This window comes from Pseudonaja textilis, chromosome 18 (genome assembly GCF_049901715.1).
Source record: "Pseudonaja textilis isolate UNSWEBS1 chromosome 18, rPseTex1.2, whole genome shotgun sequence".
NCBI lineage: Eukaryota > Metazoa > Chordata > Lepidosauria > Squamata > Elapidae > Pseudonaja > Pseudonaja textilis.
The window spans coordinates 2,219,692-2,244,328 of NC_142007.1; the positions used below are offsets into that span (position 1 = coordinate 2,219,692).

General features: G+C 46.0%; 2 protein-coding genes across 3 annotated transcripts; one reads left to right on the top strand and one right to left on the bottom strand.

Annotated features, from left to right (window-relative positions):
• Positions 1 to 925: 925 nt before the first annotated feature.
• Positions 926 to 9,755, top strand: TTC34 (tetratricopeptide repeat domain 34). Its single transcript, XM_087914837.1, has 8 exons — positions 926 to 1,056; positions 1,553 to 3,184; positions 3,687 to 3,900; positions 5,242 to 5,434; positions 6,253 to 6,419; positions 7,061 to 7,334; positions 8,282 to 8,493; positions 9,068 to 9,755. Coding segments are annotated over exons 1-8 (3,216 nt in total). The 5' UTR covers positions 926 to 1,054; the 3' UTR covers positions 9,590 to 9,755.
• Positions 9,756 to 10,501: 746 nt separating this feature from the next.
• On the bottom strand, positions 10,502 to 24,466 carry TNFRSF14 (TNF receptor superfamily member 14). Of its 2 annotated transcripts, none has more exons than XM_026715815.2 (8): positions 24,091 to 24,466; positions 17,893 to 18,001; positions 16,747 to 16,872; positions 16,119 to 16,277; positions 15,323 to 15,413; positions 14,037 to 14,215; positions 13,178 to 13,194; positions 10,502 to 12,490 (listed from the first exon to the last, which is right to left on the bottom strand). In XM_026715815.2, the coding sequence occupies exons 1-8, from the start codon at positions 24,097 to 24,099 to the stop codon at positions 12,389 to 12,391; spliced, it is 792 nt and encodes a 263-aa protein (XP_026571600.1). In that variant the 5' UTR covers positions 24,100 to 24,466; the 3' UTR covers positions 10,502 to 12,388. The 2 variants fall into 2 exon arrangements, with proteins under 2 accessions (XP_026571600.1, XP_087771229.1); XM_087915103.1 differs by lacking the exon at positions 24,091 to 24,466 and adding an exon at positions 18,752 to 18,864.
• Positions 24,467 to 24,637: the final 171 nt, after the last annotated feature.

Sequence of the window (24,637 nt, forward strand, 5' to 3'; positions counted from 1 at the left end):
TTATGCGTTCTACTCTCTATTCTATTCTGTATTCAATTTCCTCTATTCTATTCTATTCTATTCTGCATTCTTTTCTCTATTCTATTCTATTTTGTACTCTATTCTATTCTGTATTATATTCTATTCTGCATTCTATTCTCTATTCTAGTCTATTCTTTCTGTGTTCAGTTTTCTCTAGTCTATTCCATTCTGCATTCTATTCTATTCTAATTTCTATTTCTATTTCTATTCTATTCTAATTACTATTTCTATTCTATTCTAATTTCTATTTCTAATTACTATTTCTAATTACTATTTCTATTCTAATTACTATTTCTATTCTATTCTATTCTATTCTATTCTATTCTATTCTATTCTATTCCATTCCATTCTATTGGCCAGGGAAATGCTGTGTTGCCTCTCTGCCAGCTGTCATTCTATCTGTTTTTTCTGTTTAAAAATTCATTATTCCCCACAGAAGGAAGACCTGTTGTACACTTAAATATTTAACTAGATCAGCCTTCACTTTCGTCCATTTCCCCTTCCAACGTAGTTTACTGCACCGATGTGGATGAGACACCTTGTTTTGTGCCCCTAGGAGCCACACAAACTCCAGACGGATGCGGTAAGTTTGCGTCCAGGAGATGTGTGATTTTATTTCCTTCTGTAATTCCAGATTCTTCGAATGAGTGGCGTGATCCCTATATCGGGAAGCCTCTGTTACCGTCTTCTCTCTCTCTCTCTCTCGTGCTCGCTTTAGTTTTCCTCCTCCCTCCTCCTCGTCTTTCCTCGCCTGTCGTGTCTCAGGCTGTTTTAACCAGCCGCCGGCTAAGTAGGGGACGAGGAGCAGGATAAAGAAGGGGTTGCTAACTCGGACACGCACTGCTTCTCAAGCAAGGAGATTCAGTGTTTACGGTCTCCTGGGAAACTGGCAGACACGTGGCCAAGCCTGCTTTTCGCTCCCGAGAGCCCAGCCTTCTGCAGAGGGAAAATCTGGCCTCATTCACGGCCGGTGGCTTCCATTTCTCTTCATGCAAGGACCTCCATCCACGGTTCTTCCTGCCTGCCACGTAGCATGTGAGTCTCATGGCTGTCCTTCAAGGGAAGAAGTAAAGGGTGGGAATTCTTGGGTTAGGAAAGAGACCGGAGTATCAAATTCACACGCACAAATTTAACGTTAGAGAAAGGGGGACCTTGGCTTATCTACAATGGCTGAAATGGTGTCATTATTATTATTATTGTTGTTGTTGTTGTTAATGCAGTCAGCCAAATGTTCAGACCGCGTCTTTTTTGTCTACCCATGGAGTCCTTCCCAAGGACCTGGGATACGGAAATCTGGATGTTTGATGGGGTTACAGATATCGCTGCAGGATGGAGGCTGTTCCGAGTCAATCTGCCTTCTGCAATTGACCGATGGCAAACTTGAGATTCCTGCCTGAGCAGGGGGCTGGACTAGAAGACCTCCAAGGTCCCTTCCAGCTCTCTTCTGAGGGATAGCCCTTCCATGGTTATAAAACCATGTCCACCGTTATCTTTTCTAGAGGTTGATTTCTTCCCGTCCGCTGCTTTGTAGGGCAACAAAGAAAGCCGGTGTGAAGAATGAAGGTCCTTCAACTCTCTGGAGATCCCAAGAGGAAGCCAGAGATTTCTGCCAGGAAGGGGATCGGGAACTGGCCAACGGCAATCTCCCATTGGCCACCACTTACTACGTTGCTGGGTTCCTTCTCTGTGCCCCCACGGCCGTCAACAAGATGGCGGCTCTTGAGAAGGAGGCCCGGGCCAACATGGTCGCCATCTTGGAAAGCTGGTGTCAAGGAGAAAGCTCCATCCCAAAACTTGGGAACCATCCTGTGAACCCTGCCCTGCTCAACGTCGCAACGGCGGCGGCTTTTCTCCTGGCCTTTGACCCCCACAACGTGACCGCCTTGCTCTTCGAGATGGACGCTTTGCTGAAGGCAGGCCAGCCTCTCCGCGTGGCCAGCCAGTGTGACTCCCTGCTCGAGGCCCACCCTTGCACGGAGCTGGTTCTCACCCGCGCTTTGGCCCTGGTGCTGTCCCAAACGCACTTCCGAGAGGGGGTCGCCGAGTATCTCCGGGCCTTTGCGGGAAGCCGGAACGAGACGGTGGGGTTCGTGAGCCGTAGACAGAGGAGATACCTGGAGAAGATCATCCAGGCTTGTTTGGACGGCCTCTCACTTCCAGACAATGGTCCGAAGGAGACACTTAGCCGGAAAGATCTGTGCTACGACTTCCTGGCTGCCATAGCCCCCGAGGACCTCCGGGTCTGCCCCCTTCTGGTCCGGCATCTTTTCGAGCGACGTATGTACGAGGAATGCGTGTCCCTCTCCAGCAGGGCCTTAGAAGCCTTCTCCTCCAGCGGTTCATCGGGCGGCCAAGAGACCTCAAGTCTTTTGATGCACCGAGCTGCGGCTTTCTTGGCTATCGGACGCCACGTCCCGGAGATGCTGAAGGACCTTGTGGGCGCCTTTGAAGCTTACCCCAAGCTGGCCAAGACCTCCTTTGAAGCCCTCTTCTCTCCACGAGAAGCTGAAAGGGTTGAGGAGCATGCCCGGACAGTCCTGGAGGCGGATTTTGCCGCTTACAAAGACGCCATCCGGGTGAGGAACGAAGTCCGGAGCAACGGTGGCCAAGTGTTGATTCCTCCCGTTCTCCGTACACTCCATTTCCTGGTCCAGATCGCCCCGGAGTCACTGCGAGAACTGAACGTCCATCTAGCCGATTGCTACCTCTTAGAAGGCAACATCTCAGCCTCCTTGGAAGTTTGCGACCGTCTCCTGGCCTCTGCAGAAACCACCTACCGAAACACCCTCCTGGCCCAACGGGGCTTCTGCCACCTTCATGCCAACCGCCGCCCCGAAGCCCTTCAAGATTTCCAAGCCGTCCTTGAAGACCTCGTGCCGCATCCAAGCAGCTGTGTGAAGGCCCTTTGCGGGCGAGGATTGATCCGAGCCTGGGCCGGCCATCCCTATCTCACCGCCTTGGATTACCTGACCGCCTGCAGACTGCGGTTTGAGGAAACCGGCTTTGTGATCAAGGCCTACATCCCTTGGAACCAGAGAGGGTTCCTCTTGGTCACCCTTCAGGAGCAAGTCCAGAAGATGCTGGAAAGAAAGGAGACAGTTCGATGCAAGTCAGAGGACCGATTGGAGAAATCCGGATGGCTGGATGACCTCCAGAAAGACAGGTGAGTCAGCTAACTTGGAAAACCACCAGGAAAACCATCCAAGGGTGATTCATTCCTTTCTTTTATTTTCCTTCTTTCCCCTTCCTTCCTTCCTTCCTTCCTTCCATCCACCTTAACTAAAATAAATCTATCTTTCTTTCTCTTTCTTTCTTTCTTTTTCTTAACACTTCACCTCAACCCAAATAAATCTTCCTTCCTTCCTTCCTTCCTTCCTTCCTTCCTTCCTTCCTTCCTTCCTTCCTTCCTTCCTTCCTTCCTTCCTTCCTTCCTTCCTTCCTTCCTCCCTCCCTCCCTCCCTCCCTCCCTCCTTCCTTCCTTCCTTCCTTCCTTCCCTAGTTCCCTCCATCCTTCCCTCCCTGCTAAAAATTTTTTTAAACACGGAACCACCCCAAAACATTTGCAAGCTGCAGATCCGAACCTCTGGATCTGCCAGCCTGCTTCTCCTGAAAATTTACACCGCTCTCTCCTCACCTCCATCCTCCTCTCCTCTTTCTCTACTCAGGGATTCCCTTGGGATCCACCCATTGGCTTCTCTTCTCTTGGAACTGGGCGTTTCTCGGCTGCTGTGTGCCGATGCTTTGTACCAGCTGGGTCGCCTGGAAGAGAGCCACCAGATCCTCCGGTTGGGTCTCTCAAAGGATCCTGAGAGATCCCCCGTTCTGGTCAGGCTGGCTCTCCTTCAGCTAAAGAAAGGCCATGTGGACGGATGCAATGAGGTGAGTCCATAGATCCTCAATTCCTTTAAATCGCTTTGCCAACTAAACTCCGGCTGGTTGAATTCCCAGATGAATTCATTGATAGATCGCGTCTGCCGGGCAGTCCTCGACTTACAACAGTTTTGTCAACTCATAAATATTTCTCTTATCTTTTTAGAGTTGCCAACAGAAAGGGAGGAGGGAGCAGTGCAGCTGCTTGCAAACTGAAACTGCATTCCGTAAATAGTTTTTCAAAGATAGTAACTAGGTGACTGAAGTTTCTGCCGTGCAAAATTCTAACTGGAGAGTATGATTAATGATTCTTGGCTAGGGATGTGTCCCATTGGAGAATATGATCTATGACACATCCAGGGGTTGGAGCGGAAAACCAGGGTCATAGGTGACAATGAATGATGGGTCTCAGAGTCGGCTGCACCCAGGCAGTGCCGGACATGTTAACTCCCAATAAATCCTTTCTAAGTTTTGGAAGTTTGGCTCGGGACTCATGATTTCAATGGGGGAAACTACTAGAGCCCTGACAAGTGCATTTAGTGACCGGTTCAAGAAAGAGGAAAGAGGGAGAAAGAGAGAGAGAGAGAGAGAGAGACCAAAGATAACAGTCAGATAAGTGAAACCCAAGTCCGGCCCAGAAGTGTAGCCTGAGAAAGCACCTCAAATACACCCCAAGATAGAGAAAGGGAGAAGGAACCACATCCAGACTTGCAAGATTCTGCTACTATCACCTCACGCAGGTAGCCCTCAACTTACAACAGTTTGTTTAGCAACCTGTTGAAGATACAACGGCCCTGGGAAATGACAAAAGTGCCTGTGAAGAAAGTATAGAAATTATTTGTGGAAAAACTAGTCCAGGAAATACTGACCAGGGTCCAGCAGAGGGCGCTCCTGCCCTGGGAACAGGAGAGGCCCCTTCGCATAATAAGAAGCACATATACCGCCTAATACGGGATCTTCACCTATATCCTGTGTCCCTTTCGTCCAGGCGGATAATATAAAAATAAATTTCAAATAAAGAGCCAGTTAAAGTATCTTGTGTTTCAAATGGACCATATCACAATGGCCTTATAGGTTTGGATCCTGGCCATTTTAGCATCAATTCGAATAAGAATAAGAACACAATTGGACGCCACGCACGTTATTAAAATGTCCACTATGATCTGGTTCGAATGAAACAAATACGCCGCTGGACTCCTAGTGATGCTGGGCCCCTCCTGACCAGGGCTGACCCTCCCTTTAATGATAGCGGTGGAAGGAACTTAGAGGTCATCTATTCCAGGCTAGTGTTAACCGTCGTCCGTAATTCTCTTTTTCTTTCCCTCTTTCCCCCCCGCCACCCAAATGAAGTACCTGAAGAAGATGATTGAGACAGGCAAGCTGTCCTGCCTGCAGGGCTTCGTGAAGGTTTTAAAAGAAGACGACCGAGCCCTGTTGAAAAGCCACTGTCACACCAGGGCTGTGGCGGTCCTGAAAAATAAACCAGCGGGCACTTACTTGAAGGAAGCCATCGCTTACCTCTCCTTGGCCATCACCGCAGCCAGTGAGATATCCAAAATTATGTTTATCCAAAACTCGCTCGATCCCTGGGCTTCGCTACGAAACTATGTGGTGGGGCTTAGTTTTGGGGGAGGAAAATAAGTGGGGTGGAATTCTGCCTCTGCCTACCAGCATCCATCGGTATTCATCTGGCTGGAGTCCTGTCGGTGTGTGAGAGAGAGTTGAGGGCTGTTTGGAAACGGAAAGAGTATTTGCTGTGTGAGCAAGGAGGAGACAGCAAGGAGCCTGGGCGTGGCTTAGCTCAACTGTTCTGTACTAAGCTACTTGGTGCGGCTGTGAAACTGAAACTCCTCTCCTCTGCTTGTGTTTTGCCTTTGGAAGAGATTTCAGGTGGGGAGGGGGAGTAGAACTCCTTAGCATCAGAGCGTGTTAATAATAATAATAATAATAATACAGGAAATACTCTAAATAATAATAATAATACAGGAAATACTCTAAATGCTCTGGTGGTCATTTCCAAAAATCCTTTCTTAGTGAGCCCCTAGAAGCCAAGAGGAACATAGGGGCCCAATTTCAAGTTTGTAAACTTTACAGTTCTGGAGATTTTGTGATGATGCACGAGTGGTGAGCTTTTATATATATATAGAATACGTTTCCTTGGCTTAGAAGTTGCACTTCTCTCCCCTTTCGTAGAACAGAACAGAGCTGGAAGTATCCTCGGGGACCTTCTAGTCCAGCCCCCTGCTCACCCCTTAAAGTCCAAGAGAAAAGTTCCTCTCCTCCCTTTTGTTACCACAACAACCCTCTGGGGTAGGCCTGGTGGGTTAGAATTCGTTTTAATGTTTTTTTTATTTCGACTAGGGGAGAACGCTGTCGATTCCCTCCTGGTGCGGGCTCATTGCTACGGGCTCCTGGGGCAGAAGAAAACAGCCCTGTTCGATTTCAAGGCCGTCTTGAAAGAAGATCCGAAAAACACCCGGGCTCTTTGCGGAAAAGCTTTCGTCCACCTGGCCCTGGACCAGAAGAAGGTGGAAACGGCACTTAAATTGTTTGGATTTGATGGCTTTGAATGCCACGGGGCAGGTGAAGGGGAGGAGGCATTCGCTGCAATGGTAGAGGGAGGAAGGAAGGAAGGAAGGAAGGAAGGAAGGAAGGAAGGAAGGAAGGAGGGAGGGAGGGAGGAGGGAGGGAGGGAGGGAGGGAAGGAAGGAAGGAGAAAGAGAAGGAGGGAGGGAGAAAGAGAAGGAGGGAAGGAAGGAAGGAAGGAAGGAAGGAAGGAAGGAAGGAAGGAAGGAAGGAAGGAAGGAAGGAAGGAAGGAAGGAGGAAGGAAGGAAGGAAGGAAGGAAGGAGAGAGAAAGAGAAGGGGAGGAAGGAAGGAATAATGGGGAGGAAGGAAGGAAGGAGAGGAGAGGAGAAAAGAAGACCCTCTGGGAGAAAAAAAGTGAAGTTTGAACATAGGTGACATAGAATTATTGCACCTTCTCAGCCAGTTGCAATAATATTCAGCAAAGCCCAAATGTTTGCCAAGGTGAAATTTGATGAGTGACGGCTTCAAAGTTCTATCTGACGCTTGAGAAAGGGGGCTTTTATTCCATTGCCCCCCACCCCCACAAAAAAAGAGAGGAAGGCCTTAAATGCTTCGCCTATTTCTACTCTCCTCTCCTTCAGGAGTCAACCCAAGACCTGATCTCAGCTCTCCGAGGGGATCGAGCCTCCGCGGTGGCCGAAATCGGCTCTCTGAAGCCAGGGGCTCAAGTCCAGGTTCGCTCTTGGCTGCTGGAACACTGCAGGGGCGCGTTGACGGACCTCGGCGGTGGACAAGACCCGCTCGCTGTGGCGGAGGCCTTGGAGGAGCTCTCCAAAGTGGGAGAAGCGTTGGTGGAAATGGACAACCAGGACAGCGAAGCTCACATGCTTTGCGTTGACCTCCAAATCGCGAAGGGTAGGAGAGATCAGGAAATACTCCCCGTAGAACTGGTCCCCAAAATCGGCCAGAATCAGAAAGGAGGGGAGATTTGAGCTTGGACACCGGCCTTATTTAGATACTAGCTGGATGCCCGCGCTTCGCTACGAAACTACATGGTGGGGCTTAGCTTTGGGGAGGGAAATAAGGGGAGGGGGGAATTCTGCCTTGGCCTACCAGCATCCATCGGTATTCACCTGGCTAGTGTCCTGTCAGTGTGTGAGAGACTGGAGGGCTGTTTGGAAACTGAAGCAGTATTTGCTGTGTGAGCAAGAAGGAGACAGCAAGGAGCCTGGGCGTGGCTTAGCTCAACTGTTCTGTACTAAAGCTGCTTGGTGCGGCTGTGAAACGGAAACTCCTCTCCTCTGCTTGTGTTTTGCCTTTGGAAGAGATTATTTTCAGGTGGGGAGGGGGAGTAGAATTTCTTAGCATCAGAGCATAATAATAATAATAATAATAATAATAATAATATCGGAAATACTAAATGCTCTGATGGTCATTTTGAAAAATCCTTTCTTGGGGAGCCCCTAGAAGCCAAGAGGAGGAACATACAGGCCAGATTTCAAGTTTGTAGGCTAGAGATTTTGTGAAGATGCGTGAGTGGCATTTTGCATAGATAGATAGATAGATAGATAGATAGATAGATAGATAGATAGATAATACATACATACATGCATACAAGATAGATAGATAGATAGATAGATAGATAGATAGATAGATAGATAGATAGATAGATAGATAGATAGATAGATATGGGCAGGATCTTAATTAGGGCTTATATTGGGTGCAGGTTTAAAAATCAAGCTAGGACTTACTTTCAGGGTAGGTTGTATTTTTGGAGGAAACAGGGTAACACTCCGGAGTTCAAGGAGGATTGGTCCAGCTGTCAAATGTTGTGTTCTTTCTGTCTCGATTTTGACTGACAGGGAGACCCAAGACTGCCCTGTCGTATCTCCAGAGAACGTTTGGACAAAGCGAACCCAGCGACGCCATCAACTCTCGGCTGGGAATTCTTCAAGCAGTGTTGGGCAACTTGAACGGTGTCCACATTTTGGCTACTTTGGCAGGGAAGGAATGCAAAGACTTAGAGCACCTGATGGGGTTTTTGGATGGCAACCAGCAGCTAAATCTTGCTCAGGTGAGTCCGCCACCGGCTTACGTAGCTCAAGCAAGAAAGCAGAGATGGGGCCAAGGCCATCCGACAGTTACCAGCTGCCTTTGGAGTCGGAGATCAGTGGGGAAGAAGAGCAGCTGGAGCCTGTTCCCAGTGTGCGCATGCACAGAGCTGCCAGATGAAGGGAACCGCTAAGGAACAAGGGTCAACATGGGAGTAAAGCCACAGGTGGACAGTGAATGGCCCCTCCCATAGGGAATAAAAGAGGAGCGAAAGGGGAGTGGGGTTTTGCGGGAGACAATTAGTTCAATTCATTAGGGTGAAGATCTGTTCCTGACTTCTTACCAAGTAATTGCTGCTACAGCATGGCGTTTGGAAGATATCAGCCTGGCAACTCTCCAAGCCTGATAAAGGTCTGTAACTGGGAAATCTTTTGAAAGACTTAGCCGGGACTTTGCTGGAGAGGAATTCATTGTAAAATAAATAAAAGGGGTTTCTCGGGCCGAGGAATCAGCTTCGTGCTGTTAGGTCAGAACAGGTGATTTGAGAGTTGAGCCAAAGCAGGAACTGGGGTAACCACCATCTACTTCATCCCTAGGTGGCAGCCAGAGAAGCGAAGGCACTGATGAATGACCAGTGCCCCCTAGGAGCCATGAAATACCTCACCTTGGCCATCTTGGCAAGCCACAATAACCCACAATACCTTCGCCAACGGGTTGCTTGCTGGACCCAGTTGGAAGATTATCAAAGCGCCCTGACCGACATCCGGAAAGTTGTCCAAAACCACGGCACAAACAGCTTGAAAGCTCAAGTCGGTGACTTCTGCTCCTGGGCCTACTTGCTCTTATCCACTTCTGACGAGGAGCAATCCGTCAAGCAATTTATTCACGCCTTACAGCTTGAAAAATCCTTGGCCCTTAAGCACACCTCGGCTGGCCACAGGAGGGAAGAGGTGTCCAAAGCCTTCCTACGGACTGCCCGAAATTATTTGGCAGCAGGCTGTTATGAAGAAGCCTGGACCACTGTGAAATTCGGCCTTCTGGTGGACCAGGCCAACCCTGAGCTTCAAAAGCTAAACGCCAGAATTAAACGGCGGGGGACTGGTTGCAAAATTCAGTAACCTGCTGTGTTTCCCCGAAAATAAGACCCACCTGGAAAATAAACCCTGGCACAATTTTTCCCAGGATGCTCCTAATATAAGCCCTACCCCATTTAAGATCATCAGCCAGACGGATGCATTTAGTACCATAGTTCCCTCCCCCCCAAAATAAGACCCAACCAGAAAATAAGCCCTAGCATGATTTTTTTCAGAAAGCTTCTAATATAAGCCCTACCCAAAAAATAAACCCCATTTAAGATCGTCAGCCTTTCTTTCTACTGGCCAAGAAACTCTGTTAATTCTTCCGGGGAAACTGAAGAGGGAGACATTTAACTGGTTAAGGTGGCCACGCTGCCGTCGGAATCAGAATTTGGCTTATTCGTCAGTAGGGTTGAACAGGAACAACTAAAGCTTTCTTCAGGTTTTTCTGCAACATGGGAGAGAATCCTGGCTGGGCCTCGAAATTCTCGATCAAAAAGTCAAGAAAAAAGTTTGGGAACTTTTCCAAAGTTTGGAAATATTTTTCCCATGCGTGGGAATCGGATGACTTCACCAAAATTACAAAACGAACCTCAACACAAGTCCCATCCCTTCTTTTTCTATTTGTTTAGAAGTATCACAACTTACAAGAGTTTGTTTAGTGATGGTTCAAAATTAAGACGGCGCCAACAAAAAGTGACCTAGGACTAATTTCTCAACTGTAGTGATTCACTTAACGGTGGCAAAAAAAAGTTGGAGCAAAGCTCACAGCGAATGTCTGTCTTAGCAACAGACATTTTGGTCTCAATTGTGATCATAATTCAAGGACAATATGTGCTAATTAAGCCAAGGAACAATTACAGGAAGGAAAAAGCACAGATACTTCATTCCAGTATCCTGAGAACATTTATCGTGCCAAGATTTGAAATTCTCGTTCAAGGAAGATCGGAAATCTTTTAAATCCATTTAGTCATTTATTTATTTGTTTGAGGGAAAACCAATTCACAGCAGAAAAAATATCAGAATGTATTAAAAAAAAATGTGCCCGGAGGGGCTGCTTTTAAACCAGCAATAGATCTTCTCGTTTCTCAACCTTGGCCACTTGAAAAATATGTGGACTTCAATTCCCAGAATTCCCCAGCCAGCTCTGGCTGGGGAATTCTGGGAGTTGAAGTCTGCATAACCTCAAGCGACCACGGTTTGTGAAACACCGCATAGTGTTTTAAATCCGTCATCGCCTGAAGTATTCACCTTGCAATTTTGGAGAAATATTGCAGATTTTTGATAGTTGGTCCTTTTGTTTAAACATATTGCGACTGGTTTTAGGATTGTGCTGAGCAAACAGTGTAAATACCAGCTGGATACACACCCACACCCACTCACACACACAGAGGCACACCCAAATTGTTTTAAAGAAACCAGTCAATGCAACATTGATGGGTTCCTCTGACCTCCCCTTCTCTTCTTGATGGACCTTTGCACAACCATGCATGGGATGGTCACCTCCTAGAGTTCAAGGGTCCTACATCTTGCCCACCCCCATCCCCCACTGGCTCGTAGCAATGCCACCGGAGAATATTTCTGACCGATGACCATCCAAACTTCTGCCCGCTGACCTGTGACGAAGGGAAAGTTCTTGCGTCATGACAGTCCCTCGCGTAATACGTCCACAGATGGATCTATCTGCCACTTCCTTAGATCCTTCCCCCTCCTCCTGACACAAGGCAGACTTTTGCCATTAAAAGGACTGTTCGTAAGTCGAAAACTGTTGTCACAGTGGTGGGATCCAAATAATTTAACAACCGGTTCTCTGCCCTAAGGATTTCTTCCTGACAACTAATTCATCAAACTGCTCAGAAAGTTAACAACCGGTTCTCCTGAACCAGTGCGAACCATCTGAATCTCACACACCGGCCTGTCTTCTTTGGAGGGACACAGAAGCAGGAGCAGAGAACGACAAAACAAAATGCCATCTAAAGGACAGATTCACACAGGCAATTTCTATCCTGTATTGTGGGTCTCTTAGATTTGCAAACGGATTTGTGTCACACTACACAACCTCACCTGATTTAGAAGAAACAAGGCCTGGCCCACCAAGGATCCAAAAATACTCCATTTTCTTTGACTAAGGCACATTTGGAGGCAGCCAACCCTACAACCCGCTAAGTCCTTTGCATGGAACTTGGGAGAGGACCGATTGCATTCAGATTATTTCAAAAGCCCTTCAACGCATTTTCTCTTCCAAACCCACGAGAAAATGGGTCTGTACAGTGAGTCCTGGATTTGTGATGGTTTGTTTAGTGACTGAAGTTACAAAGGCACTGAAAAAAAAAAAGAGGAATCTTTGATCCCCTTTTCACATTTTTACAACCGTTGCAGCATTTCAAATGGAGTCCGCTTGGCAACGGATTCGTATTTATAATGGTCACATGATTGAAAATCAGATGCTTAGCATCTTTGCGGTCTACTGGCAATTAAAGCCCACAGGAAAGTCAGATTTATTTAACGGAGGCCTTCTAGTTTGACCCCCTGCTTTTTCACGGATGCTGTGAGAACTCCCGACATTGGCCAGAGACCCAGAAAAATTGTGGAACTTTTTTGTGTGTGGGGGGTTATTATTATTATTATTTTTGTAGTGTTCTTCTTCAGTATTTCCCTTCCTTGGGAAGAGAAATGATCCTATCTTTAGATCCACACGTGTTTCATCTTGGTCCACTGGAAACAAGGATCCTTTCCAACAGATCCCAATGGGATCCACTAAAGTCCGTGTCCTTGGAGACTTTTTTTTTCCCCCACCATAAACACACAAGTGGGTAGTGTTGCAAACCTTGTCGCCTCTCATCAATTTGCGTAACTCGGCTGTCCAAGAGTCGGGTTAGTTTCCTGTATGGGTTTTACCATGCATTCCTTCTCCGGCCCCGGGTAATACGGCTCCTCTTCTGCCTAAAACCGTGAGAAATGATTTTGTCAAAATTCAGAATTGGCACACCTTTATCAATTAGAATTAGATGGGAGGGTAGAACCTTCATTAAGGCCTTTGAGTCAGGAGACCCAAAGAATCACGGAATTTGGGAACCGGGGGGGGGGGGGAGGGGGTTCCCCCAAGGTCATCAAGTCTAACATTCTACAGAGTGCGGGAAAACTGAATTAAACTGCTCCCATAAGTGGGGTACAATCCAGCTTCTTAAGAGATAGGAAACCCACAGCTTCCGTTAATGGATTTTACTATTGTTGTTGTTGTTATTATTATTATTATTACATGAAAATCAGTCAACTGAACATTTTAAAATGTATCACAAATATCACTGACTGCTTCTAATCCAACCCAAGTGGGGTCTTGCGTTTTGTTTTGTTTTTTTCAATTTCCCCCAAATTCTTTTTGTGTCGCTTCCCTGCCATTTTGTGAGTGCTCCCTCGGGGTCGTTGCTTTGAGGAACAGAATGAAGGGGACCTCAAATTTCTGTGTGTGTGTGTGTGTGTGTGTGTGTGTGTGTTTACAGCCGATTTTTATTTTTAAATCTTACAGCCGCATTCTCGGAGCGGGAGAATTTAATTTCTCACCGTGAGAAATGAAAGCAAGCTATCAACTCCCAAGAAGACATTAAAATAATAATAACAATTCCCACTTACCTTATTTTTGCCGAAGGCTGCGAACGAAAAAGAGAATTTTTTTTTAGAAATATGCATTCTCTTTTTAACCAAACGTTAAAATGATAAAATAGCAAAAAAAAAAAAAATATCCCACCATTCTCCATCCTTCCCTCTTTTCGAAGCATTTGAAGCGACAACCGGCCTGCAAAAAAGTGCCTTAGGACCATTTTTCACACCTCTGTAGCAGCCCCATGACCATGAGATCAAAATTCAGACTCTCAGCGACTGTTTCATTCTTACGACCATCGCTGTGCCCCAAGGACATGAGATTCCCCCTTTAGTGACCGTCTGAAACTCAGTGGGGAAGCCGGATCCGCTTAACGATGGCATCCCTAACTTATCCACTCCAGGGGTTCACTTGGGGTTGGATTCTACCAGTTTGGACTGGTTCTATAGAACCGGTTGTTAACATTTGGCGCAGTTTGGAGAATCGGCAAATCGTGTCCCTGGCTGGCCCCGCCCCTCTCCGCCCAGCCAATCCTTATTGCACATGCATGACATTGCTGACTGCATTCTCCCCCACCCAGTCACTCCTTAACCCCTCCCGATGATCAGCTGTTCCAACAACCAGCTGTTCCAACGACCAGCTGTTCCAACGATCAGCTGTTCTGAGATCCCCCTCGCTGTCTTACTGCTTCGCCCAGGAGGCTTCCCTGAGGCCCTGGAGGGGTGGGAGCACTCTGTTTTTTGCCTTCCTGGGCCCCATAGGAGTTTCCTGGGAGCAAGAATGCCCCCCCCCCAAGGTTTCCCTGAGGCCCAATTGACCAATTGTCGAAAGTTCTTCCGATGGGCATGGAGGTTATTGTTCGGATTGGCAGGGCTATTCTCGCCTACCTACCATTCATCGGGCATTTTTTCTTTTTCCAAACTATGAAGCCTATGAGCAGGGTGAAGAGTATCAGCAAAATGAAGACGGGAACTAAGATGGGCCCAAGATTCGTTGGTGGTTGTGGCCCACACACCACATCAGAGGTTGCATTGCCTTCTTCTGCTTGGATCAAGCCTTTCTCACTGCAACTGAGGTATGGGGGGAAGAAACGTTGAAGGAAACAGAAGAGGAAGGAGGGAGGAGGGAGGGAGGGAAGGAGAAGGAGAGGGAAGGAGGAAGAAGGAAGGGAAAGGAAGGGAAGGAAATGAAGGGAAGGGAAAGGAAAGGAGGAAGGAAAAGGAAGGGAAAGAAAGGAAAGGAAAGGAAGAAGGGAAAAGGGAAGGGAAGGAGAAAGGGAGGGAGAATGGAGGGAGGAAGGAAAGGAAAGGGAAGGAAAGGGAAGGATACTAGTCAGACCCATCTGATAAAGGGATGGTGAATGGAGACAAAATATATTCAATTTTATTCCTAATGAGTATTGATCTTCAAAATTGGGACCCTTCACATAAGTTTGATTTCCACGCCATTTCTGGACCCCGGAAGCCAAGAGTTTGGGTGAGTTAATGAGACAACTTCTTTGCAGTAGGTGTTGAACGGATGGATGGGGAGATAAAGAAGGCGTCCAAAATTCATTGTCAACTTCCTTCTGTTACACAGGTGTGTCTTCCAGCTCAGGAGTAATTTTTTTTTTTAACTGATTAGCACAGGTAGCCCTTGACTGACAATGGTTCACTCGGTGACCGTTCAAAGTTACAAAGGCCCTGAAAAATGGGACTGAGGATCATTTTTCACGCTTACAACCAGGGTTGGGCTACTACCGGTTCGCCACGGTTTGGGCGAACCGGTAGCAAAAATCAATATTTACATAAATATTTATAATATTTACATACAAGCCACGCCCAGCCGGTCACATGACCACCAAAGCCATGCCCAGTCAGCAAGCCACGCCCAGCCAGTCACATGACCACCAAAGCCACACCAAACAAATTAGGCCACACCCACACAACCGGTTGTTAAAACAATTGAATCCCACCCCTGTACTGCACACTCTTACCACTGCGCCACTGTGGCTCATTTAATCTAGCTAGGTGGCCAACGGGAGTCCAAAAAAGGGGGATTATTTAGGGCCACGGCATCTATCAATTAATCTGAAGGAAATGGGAATTATTACAGAAGAGAAGAAAGAAAAGAGGGTTTTTTTTAAAAAAAAAGAAGACGCCGTTTCAAACAAGGTGGAGTAGCTGAAAGAGCCTTACTTGGTCCATTTGATGCAAGAAGGGGACATTTCTTTCAACGAAAATGTTCCCAGAGGACAGGATTCAAATTCCACATCGTTAATTTCAGTGCCTGTAAAATAGATAAATAAAAGATTTTGATGGGTTCTTGGATCGTCTAAGCGCCGAGAAAAGCCAGCATCAGAAGAATGGATTTACGTACAGGAAGTCTTCGACTTATGACAGTTCATTTAGTGATAGTTCAAAAGTTACAAACGGGCCATGTACCGTTTTGTCACACTTATGACCATTGCCGCATTTAGGTGCTTTGAAACTGGCATGTACTTATGACAGTGGTAGCAGTGGTGGGATTCAACCAGTGTTACTACTGGTTCAGTGACTACATTTTTCCTTCCTTCCTTCCTTCCTTCCTTCCTTCCTTCCTTCCTTCCTCTCCTATATTTACCTTTCCTTTCCTTTCCTTTCCTTTCCTTTCCTTTCCTTTCCTTTCCTTTCCTTTCCTTTCCTTTCCTTTCCTTCCTTCCCTTCCTTCCTTTTCTCCCTTCCCTCTTCTTCCTTTCCTTTCCTTTCCTTTCCTTTCCTTTCCTTTCCTTTCCTTTCCTTTCCTTCCCTTCCCTTCCCTTCCCTTCCTTTCCTTTCCTTTCCTTTCCTTTCCTTTCCTTTCCTTTCCTTTCCTTTCCTTTCCTTTCCTTTCCTTTCCAAAGAACTTCCAACTCTGATATTCTGTTAAATGCAAAAGTGAATTTTAAGAGAGCCTCTTGGTGGAGAAAAAGGATCAGGAGCCCCAGATCACCTCGGGGGTGGGTGGGGGTCTTACCAGCTCGCGTGACCCTAAAACCAGGAGGGGAGATTGCATGCCTCTTGCAAACCTCGCAGGAATCCACCTCCAGTTGGTGGGCACAGAAAAAACCCGGCTGGCAAGTGCATTTCGTGTCCTTCGTGTAGTGGCATCGCTCCTTGACTTTCATGTGATTTCCTGCAAGGCAGAATGACAAACGTTCTCCAAAGGCCCTCTTGAGGTCCTATAGCCTGACTCAGAGGCACCTCACCGACGATCCCTAAATCTACTCATGGTGTATTGTCCCCAAGGAGCTGTGGTGGCGCGGTGGGTCAGAAGGCAGAGTTGCAAGCTAACTCTGCAGACCACCAGCAGTTCGATCCTCACCGGCTCAAGGTAGACTCATCCTTCCGTCCTTCCGAGGTCAGTAAAATGAGGACCCAGATTGTTGAGGGGGGAAAGGCTGACTCTGTAAACCGCTTAGAGAGGGCTGTAAAAGCACTGTGAAGCGGTATATAAGTCTAAGGGCTATTTATATGATCCTGGTGGCTAGGATGGGAGGAATTAAAAAAAAAATTGTAGGAATACCAGGAAACTAGTTTTCTCGACTTGAGCTATCCCACCCAGAGTTTCCCTGTTAGTTAGATCGATCGGTTTGTTTCTTTACCTGGAGAACATTCTCGGCACTTCAAACACATTGTCAATCCATTTGGGTGCTCTGTAAACCATCCGGGCTCACAAGAAACACAGACGGTATTGGTAGCGCTGGTGCAATGCCTTAAAACGCGCTGTCCTAGATTGAAGAGATCGAAAAGGATCACAGAATCCTAGGGCTGCAAGGGAGCCTTGGAGGTCGTCTAGCCCAGTGGTCACCAACCGGTGGGCCCCGGCCCACTGGTGGACCCCAAGAAAATTTTGGTGGGCCCAAGAGAAATGTCACCCGCCCCCCAAAGCAATTAATCCAGGCTGCGCAGAAGCACAAGGCTGCGCCACCCACATGGCCCTGGGCAACCCTCCCCGCCCACTCCTGCTAAGTTGCTATTTTTCCTTTTTCCGACTATCAGCTGTTCTGCTGTGCCGGGAGATTTAGATTAGCTAGAAAGCAGGAAATGGTTGGATTTCTTGCTTTCTAGCTAGTCTTTAGATCTTCGGCTCTGCTTTTAAGCACAGCTGAACCTCCCTTAGGACTGACGGTTCTGTTATTCAGTGCAGACGCTTGGCAAGCAAACTTTATGTGGCAGACTCAGGTAGCCGATGGCAGACAGATAGATCACTGAATGAAACTGTGATTCTGTGAGCAACTCAATCTGCCTGCCTGCTTAGTCTGATTTTGGGTAAAAGTTGCTCTTTTTTTATAAAAAATATATATCAACATTTATATAAATTTTTATAATATTTACATACAAGCCATGCCCAGCCAGTCACATGATCACCAAGCCACACCCACAGATTAGGCCACACCCACAGAACCAGTTAATGATCCCTGGGATTTAAAATTATGAGTTTGGTGGTCCCTGTGGTCCAAAAGGCTGGCAACCTCTGGACTAGCCCAACCTCCTGCCCCAAAAGAAAATCCATTCTCAAAAAGGTTGTGATTAGGGGAATGTGGAAAATAGAATATTCCGTTCTAACCATTTATGTAGATTGGTGTTTTCTGCTTGAGCAGGGGGTTGGACTAGAAGACCTCCAAGGCCCCATCCAACTCTGTTTATTCTACGTTCAGTCTCAGCTCAACCTGCTACAGTTACCTGCTTCTTTCACTCTTCGGTCCTCCTTCTAGCCATGCAGAAAGAACAGAGACCCTTTAACGTACCTTCACTACACTTGGGACAGCACTCCCCTCGGATGGAGTATTCCCACGACTCACAGGAAAAGGCACCCCGAAGGAACAGCAAGTGGATCACCAAGGCAACGTGAAGCACCTTTCATAAAAAGGGAGGAGGAGGAGGAGGAGGAGGAGGAGGGGAAGATGAAGGGGAAGAAGAAAGGGAAAAATAAGAGGGAGGAGGAGGAGGAGGAGGAGGAGGAGGAGGAGGAAAGAAGAGGGGAAAGAAGAAAGGGAAAAATGAGAGGGGGAGGAGAGGAGGAAGAAGGAGGAGGAGGAGAAGAAGAAGAAGAAGAAGAAGAAGAAGAAGAAGAAGAAGAAGAAGAAGAAGAAGAAGAAGAAGAAGAAGAAGAAGAAGAAGAGGAGGAGGAGGGAGGAGGAGGAGGAGGAGGAGGAGGAGGAGGAGGAAGGGTGAAAAGGAGAAGGAGAAAAAGGAGAAGAAAGGGAAGAAGAAAGGGAAAAATAAGGGAGGAGGAGGAGGAGAGGAAGAAGGAGGAGGAGAGGAAGGAGGAGAAGGAGGGGAAGAAGAAGGGGAAAAATAAGAGGAAGGGTGTGGAGGAAAAGGAGAAAAAGGAGAAGAAGAAAGGGAAAAAATAGAAGAGGAAGGAGGAGGAGGAGGAGAAGAAGAAGAAAAAAAATAAGTCCTTTGCTCTGCTCCTCACCTGACCCGCAATTTTGCCCAAGTCAGCAGAATTCACACGACGTAACGCGCAGGTTTCTGTTGGACCTTGCCTGCAAAATAAACCCCTTCAAATTCCTAATTCATCCCAATTCTTATTTCCAACCAATCCGCTAAGTTTGTACGGAAGATAAATACAAGGAAAGAAAAGCAGTTTGATATCGTTACCATCTCCACTTCTTTTTTTAAAAAATTCTGACTTAAACTTCTCATTCGTTCTCATTCATTCTTCAATTTCATGGCTATGACTTTTTTAAATTCTGAATTGTTCTTCTCGGCTGTCTCTGCCTGGACCTGGACCTTCCTTCCCAGATGGGGTTTTTTTTCCCCCTCCCCTAATGTTTACTGAGGTTTAGCAAACAAGGCAGCTGTTTTTCTCCAAATTTCTCAAAATCCCCATCTGCAGTTCCCAAGCCAGTGTATATATTTAGGTCTACAACAGGAAATAATCTTTTGAGGCCCTAATATGGTTTTTTAAAATCTGTTGATAGCTCAGTTTTATTACAGCCGCCTTCTTGGGCCTTTACAGTTAATCCTCGGCTTTACGACCATAATGGAAGCTGAAATTTCCGCTGCTAAGCAAGACAGGCATGAAGTGATTGTTCTTGCCATGTTTGTTATGGGAATCTGGCTTCCCCGTTGATTTGACTTGGACTAGAAGACTGTATTTCTTTCCTTCCTTCCTTCCCTCCCTCCCTCCCTCCTTCCTTCCTTCCTTCCCTCCTTCCTTCTTTCCTTCTTTCTTCTCCTTCAGTTACCTTTTTTCTTTCTTATCATTCATTTTTCCTTCCTTCCTTCCTTCCTTCCTTCCTTCCTTCCTTCCTTCCTTCCTTGCTTCCTTCCTCTCCTTTATTTACCTTTCTTTTTTCTTCCTTCCTTCCTTCCTTCCTTCCTTCCTTCCTTCCTTCCTTCCTTCCTTCCTTCCTTCCTTCCTTCCTTCCTTCCTTCCTCTCCTTTATTTACCTTTCTTTTTCCTTTCCTTTCCTTTCCTTTCCTTTCCTTTCCTTTCCTTGGAAGGAAAGAACCGAACCTTGAAAGTCGCAAAGGGACATTATCTGAGCCCAACCCCCTGCAACCGTCATAAATATGAATCAGGGGCCAAGGTTCCGAATTTTGATCACCCGAACACAGAGATTTTGACATAATAAACAGTCCCGTGTCCCTTTTGTTTCAGGGCCGTTGCAACTTTGAACAGTCGCTAAATGAATTGTGTTATAGGGTGGGACCTATTTGTAATTATGAGAAAGCGCATGCTCTCTGCTACGACGATAGCTGAGGAAACGTGTCTGTGTATATGAATTATTCCTTTCCAGAGCTAAAGTTCACGGAAACGGCTAATAAACACAGCAGATGATATATTTGTGCTTGATTTGGCAAGGGTGCCACCATATTCCTGGATATGATGGAGGAGGCCGGGCTAACCTGGCCCTTCCCAGCTAGACAAACTTTTATTTACATTTATTTAACCTTTTTGCTGCAGCTTGTGGCTGATTTGCAAAGCTCAGAGGGGAGGAAGACAAGCCCGATGGGTTTCCGATCTTGGAAACGCCTCAGAAGATCTTTTTTTTTCCCCCTTCACAAGTCACTCTGAGCTGATGGAGGCCAGCTCTACACACACACACACACACACACACACACACACACACACACACACACACACAGAGAGAGAGTTCAGACGGAAGTCAAGGAACTGGAAACGGCCCATCCTGAAAGGACCTTTGTTCCTTCACGTTGCAAGTATCCATCTGCCCAGTTAAGAGGATCATATCATAAAAGGATCCTATGAACAATCCGCCACTTTCACAAGGTTAACAATTAACCAACCGGAATTATAAAAAATATAATTCCCTTCCTTCTTCCTCCTTCCCTTCCCTTCCCTCCTTTCCTTTCCATTCCTTTCCTTACTTCTTCTTTCCTTCCCTTACTTCTTCCTCCTTCCCTTCCCTCCTTCCCTTCCCTTCCCTCCTTTCCTTTCCATTCCTTTCCTTACTTCTTCTTTCCTTCCCTTACTTCTTCCTCCTTCCCTTCCCTCCTTCCCTTCCCTTCCCTCCTTTCCTTTCCATTCCTTTCCTTACTTCTTCTTTCCTTCCCTTACTTCTTCCTCCTTCCCTTCCCTCCTTCCCTTCCCTTCCCTTTGTTTCTAAGGCACCCTGCACAGAACTAACTTACTGGAAGAAGCTTTTAAAATTTACACAAGGATTTGGACATAAGAGTTGGCAGGAATCTTAATTTTCCATGTTTCCATAAGAAGAAGAGAAAAAACACTTGGGAAATTCCTCCTATGTGCAAACAACTGTTATACAATCGCCATCTTGTAATAATTGCATAAAACATTAGCTAACAGGTTTACACAACCGTGGGCAGCCTCAAATTCCACTTTTTGGAGGTACAACAAGTATTACTTTGACTAAGGGTTAACCAGGAGCACGCAGGTTTAAAAAGAGCCAGGAAAAATATAAATTTAATCAGTTTAACGTGGAAAGCAAATCAGACGAAAGGCTGACCTACTGCTGTTCATTTAGTGACGGTTCTAAGTTACAACGTCGCTGCAAAAAGGGACTTACAAGTATTTTTTTAAAACTTAAAACCCTTACAGCCTCCCCGTGGTCACGGGATCAAAATTCACACATGGGGGCAATTGACTCGTATTTACGACGGTTGTAGGGTCCCCCGCTTTTGCGACCTTCTGACAAGCAAAACCAATGGGGCATCCAGATTCGCTTAAGGACCGTGCTACTAAGTTAACAAACCGCAAGCGATCCACTTAACAACGGTGGCAAGAAAGGGTCATAAAAACCCACTTAGCAAATGTCTCACTTAGCGTGTTTCCCCGAAAATAACACCCGATCTTATAGTAACATTTGTTCCTAAAGACGCATTAGGGCTTATTTTCCAGTTGGGTCTTATTTTCAGAGAAACACAGTAGCAAGCATAAATTTTGGGGCTCGTAAGTGGAGAACTCTCCTTAAAGGAACATGACAGTCACTTAAAAGGTTATCTATTTATTCTGACCAAAATGCTTGCCTGGATTGTCGCTTTTTTTTTCTTTTCATTTTTGCTGCAAAAAAAGATATTTTTTTGGCAATGAACCAGGTAGATCTTAGCAAGCGGCTTCGCGATGCATTTTCAGACAAGGTCTATCTTGAGTCAGATTGAAATTGCCAGAAAGAGAGAGAGGGGGGGAAAAAAGCTTCTAACACTTTAGCTAAATTAGCAAAAACGTGTCTCAAACAGTTTTTTAAAAGAGCGGTTGTGTTCCTTTCGCTGACTCAATTCCCCTTTCAAGGAAACAGAGTGAATATTCGACCTAGAAAAATGCAGGCCGATGCACTCCACTTTTTGAGCCAAAATGTAATTCTACCATCCCATCTGCCAGAAATGGTGCAGGGTCTCCTGCTTGGACAGGGGGTTGGACTAGATGACCTACAAGGTCCCTTCCAACTCTGATTATCTGTTACATGTTATCTGAAACATCCCCTTTGCCTAAAAAACAACAACACTGAAATCCAAACACAACTAGATGTATCCAAATTGGGGAAAGAAGAAACCTTCCAACTTTTTCCACCTGACTTTTGCACTAAAGTGCAGACTCGCAGACAAGAAGCGAGACGTGCAAAAATAAAAAATAAGCAATTATTTGGGGTTTCCAGTTCCCACCCGCTCAGTACCTGTGGCTTTTTTTTTTTAATGTCTGTTTTTTTTCTTTCGCTGAAGGCGTTTCCCCCAAAATAAAAATCCCAACTTGATGAAAAAGGGGAAGATTTTTATTACGACCATTCTCTTCCTCTCTCTTTTAAAACTTCTGCGAGGAATTTTTTTTTTTTATAATCGCAATTTGCAATTTTAATTTCTGCTTTCCCTTCGCTTTAACTAAAGGGAAGTGGCGAGGAAGGGGGATATATAACAAGGCAGTTAGTTGGCCATTTGTGAAAAATTTAAAGATCGGTGCTTTAAAATCAATCAATCAATAAACAAAAATAACAGTTTCCCAAAGATCTAGAAATCTCGGCCCAGCCTACTCTGCAGGATTGTTGTGAAAAGGCTCCTCACTAAACCAACTAGGATTAGCGGTACAACAGCAACGAGGAAGATTTCCAGATATGGGATTTATTTTTTACCAATGGTTAGATAATAAAAAAAAACAGAAGTTAGGGGCATAACCAAAAGGACAAAATGTGAAAACAGAGGTTGGTTAAAGTAGGTAAGTTAAATAGGATTGGTATTCTAGTATGAATGTTATTGTGATGAGTATTGTTGTAAATATTTTGTTTAGGGTGCCCTAAAAAAAGGGTGGGCCCAGACGACACGCTGTTTGAAATTGACATTGAGTTTTTATAGGTAATATAAATAAAACAAATCAAACGGGAGAGGAAAAAAAGAGGAGCGCCTTTTGAAAAGCATCTGAAAAAGGGATTAAAAAAACAGAATGGAGGGGTGATATGTAGCCCCTCCCACTTTGCTTGACCCCACCCACTCCCAAATTTAACCCCCCCCAACCATTGCTGTGCCCCCCCCTCAGTTGTCATCCCCCCCAAATCTGAGACCCTGACCCTTAATTTTATTTTATTTTTAAAAGTACACAAATCGTACATTTGCTCCCCTCTTCCTGAATTTGGGGGCTGCCCATTTGAACCCAGGTTGAGGATTGGGGGGGGGGGGAATTTTTTTATTTTGGGGGTGTGTGTCCATATTTTGCTTGCCTCCCCAAAGGTGGGGGGAGGAGGGGGTAGGTGGGTGGGACACAGACCCTCTTGTCTTGGAAGCAGAGAACAGATAATCAGAGTTGGAAGGGACCTTGTGGGTCATCTAGTCCAACCCCCTGCCCAAGCAGGAGACCCTACACCGTTTCTGACAAATGGCCGCCCAGTCTCTTCTTGAAAGTCTCAAGCCACCTAAAATCTTTTGATGTTTATTTTCTAAACCCACCCGGTGCAAAATTTGACGTTTTCATACTTTTTGTTCCCCCAGTTACTGGAAGAAGGAACAAACACACACACAGACACACAGACACACACAGACACACACACATTTTATTTGTTTACCAGAAAGGTTCCGTCCTGTCTCCATGCCAGACAAAGGGGACCGACCCTCTTTCAGCAATGGAAACTCAATCTTCCATGCATGGCTAACCCCCCCACCACAATCTCCACCCTACTAACAGCAAGGCCCAAGTTGCTGCAAATGACAGCTGTCGCTCACAGCATTGCAAGAACCCCTTCGTGTGTCCCCGTCCCACCCACCCACCCCCCGACCATCAAAACCAACCACCTCTGAAAAAATAAAAGCCCTCTTGGTCTCTTTGTTCCCCCTCCTCACTTCTGCTTCATGTGGTGGGCTGTTCCCTTGGCTCACACTTCTATCATAGGTGTCTTATTTCCTTGCCATTCCAGCTCTGAAAAGTTTTTCCTCTATCTATACATTTATATAGATAGATAGATAGATAGATAGATAGATAGATAGATAGACAGACAGGCAGACAGACAGATTCCCTTCCATCGTGGACTTACCAGGGACATTTTCCAACCGATTACAGCGATCCCAGAGAGAGAGACGAAGCCATAAGGATCGAGTCTTTCTGAAGTTTGCTTTGGATCCGCACCAAGTAAACTTGCAACATTTTCGATTCACTGCGCGGCATCCCAAACAGTTCGATTTTTATTTTTTTTTAAAAAAAAGAAATTCCTCTGGATTTGGTCCTGGGGGGGAAAAAGGTTCTTTTTTTTTTTTCCCCCTCCCCCCAGCCAGAGAGATTCCGAGAGCTTTTGGGTTTGAAAGTTGAAGTGAAAATGAAAATAATTCTCCCTGGGACTCCACACCCTGCAGGCAAACTCATTTCCTGATGTGGATTAGCTCCTTCCTGTGTGTGTGTCTGTGTGTGTGTGTTTGTGTGTGTGTGTGTGTAGAAAGCGATTTATTGTTGAGCAAGCGTCCTTGAACTGTTTAACTGTTATTTGTTTTAATTTGTTTTACATTGTTATTTGTATATGTCTTTTGGTGTTGTTCAGTTGTATGTTGTGAAAGAGCACCTTATTTCGTTGTTCTCAGGTTTCTGAG